General features: G+C 43.7%; 2 protein-coding genes across 2 annotated transcripts in view; one reads left to right on the forward strand and one right to left on the reverse strand.

The window, feature by feature from the left end:
- The window catches only part of ddx11 (DEAD/H (Asp-Glu-Ala-Asp/His) box helicase 11), a 15,927-nt gene extending 15,610 nt beyond the window's left edge, over positions 1 to 317 (reverse strand). Inside the window, exon 1 of the mRNA XM_024281465.2 lies at positions 23 to 317. Within this exon, the coding sequence (XP_024137233.2) occupies positions 23 to 134 (112 nt within the window). The 5' untranslated portion in view covers positions 135 to 317. The remainder of the gene's footprint in view (positions 1 to 22) is intronic.
- A 56-nt stretch (positions 318 to 373) lies between these two features.
- b4galnt3b (beta-1,4-N-acetyl-galactosaminyl transferase 3b) overlaps positions 374 to 1,361 on the forward strand; it is a 42,863-nt gene continuing 41,875 nt past the window's right edge. The window contains exon 1 of the mRNA XM_024281462.2: positions 374 to 883. Within this exon, the coding sequence (XP_024137230.1) occupies positions 751 to 883 (133 nt within the window). The 5' untranslated portion in view covers positions 374 to 750. The remainder of the gene's footprint in view (positions 884 to 1,361) is intronic.

A 1,361-nucleotide genomic window follows, 5' to 3' on the forward strand; every position in this document is an offset into this window, starting at 1 on the left:
ATCACGGGGGAGGTGGTGTTACCTGGCGGCTCCTCACGTCCCTCCTCCTTCAGACCTCGTAGAGACTCTGCTGTAGAGCGAGACACCAACAAGTGCAAGGAACTTCCGGAATATACTTTCAAAATAAAAATCATCACTCGTCAAATCTTTAGATAAAACCACCGCATTTTAGCATTTAGGAATTAAAGTTGATATTATTCTACTAGTACGATAAAAGTATTTGTATTTTATTTCAAAATAATTATTTTGAATGCGTTTGCTTATATCTTTAACTTATTTTGAAATGTCGTGCTTTTATTTTGGCTGTCCACCTGGCCCCAGTCAAAGCGCGTTTGTTGTTCTTGACAGGGTCGTGATTTAGTGAGATTGGTTTAGTGAGTTTTCACCCTTCACTTCGCTCTTTGTGCTGCTTGTGTGCGCGACTCGAGCTGGGGAGCAGCCGGGCAGATTTTCAGGACAAACGCTGTCGGTGATCAGGAGCAACAGGAAACTCTATGAAATATTCAGCGATCGGAGCAGGTTAACGCCACCCGCCGGTCTCTCAGGTCAGGGCAGGGAGAAAGGTGGACTTTTCGCGGGGATGCGAGCCACCGGCGGGGACTTGCAGTGGGTTTGCTGCCGGTAGCGCACGCGTGGACGGAGCCGATGTGAGCGGCTGACCCACGGACCCGTGTCCGGTCCTCCACTGATGGTAGAGCGGACGATCGCACCAGCGGGCTCGTCGGTACCAAGTTCCCCCCCGGAGCCAAGATGATCAGGGCGTTCTTCCCCCTGAAGAAACTGCGGCGAAATTGCAGATATTTTCTGCTTGGGGCAATCTTGCTGGTCGGAGCTGTGGCTGTCTACAATGAATTCATCGCTTCAAGTGTGTGGAGAAGTGATAGTAAGTTTGGCCGCAAGTTGGCTTTCAGCTTTTTAAAACTTTAATTAATGAAAAAACTATTTTAAAAGTGTAAATTCCGCGCGCGTAGTTTCCAAACTACAGGAATATTATTAAAATAATTATTAACCATAAACTTTTTTTTATAGTAAAAGTTAATTTTGCAACACAAGATTCCAAGAAAGTGTACAAAAATGTTTAATTCTAAGGCTATTACTTTTGATTTTTTTGAAAATATATTTAGCAAACTAGTGCATAAAAAGTTGCAGCACATCTATTTTTCAATACATCTTGTATTTATTTATTTAGAAGTGAAACTTTAGCTTAGATCAGATCTACAGAGAGCAGTCTAGCAGACAGAGATGTGAGAAACAGAGGTCAGAAGGTCACGTCACATCTAGACTCTCAAGAAGGAAGTGGAGTCTTGCACTAGGTAACCAAACATCTTGCACGTTACCTTTACTGCACCCGTTTTTGTGGT

Source organism: Oryzias melastigma, linkage group LG6 (assembly GCF_002922805.2).
Source record: "Oryzias melastigma strain HK-1 linkage group LG6, ASM292280v2, whole genome shotgun sequence".
Taxonomy (NCBI): Eukaryota; Metazoa; Chordata; class Actinopteri; order Beloniformes; family Adrianichthyidae; genus Oryzias; species Oryzias melastigma.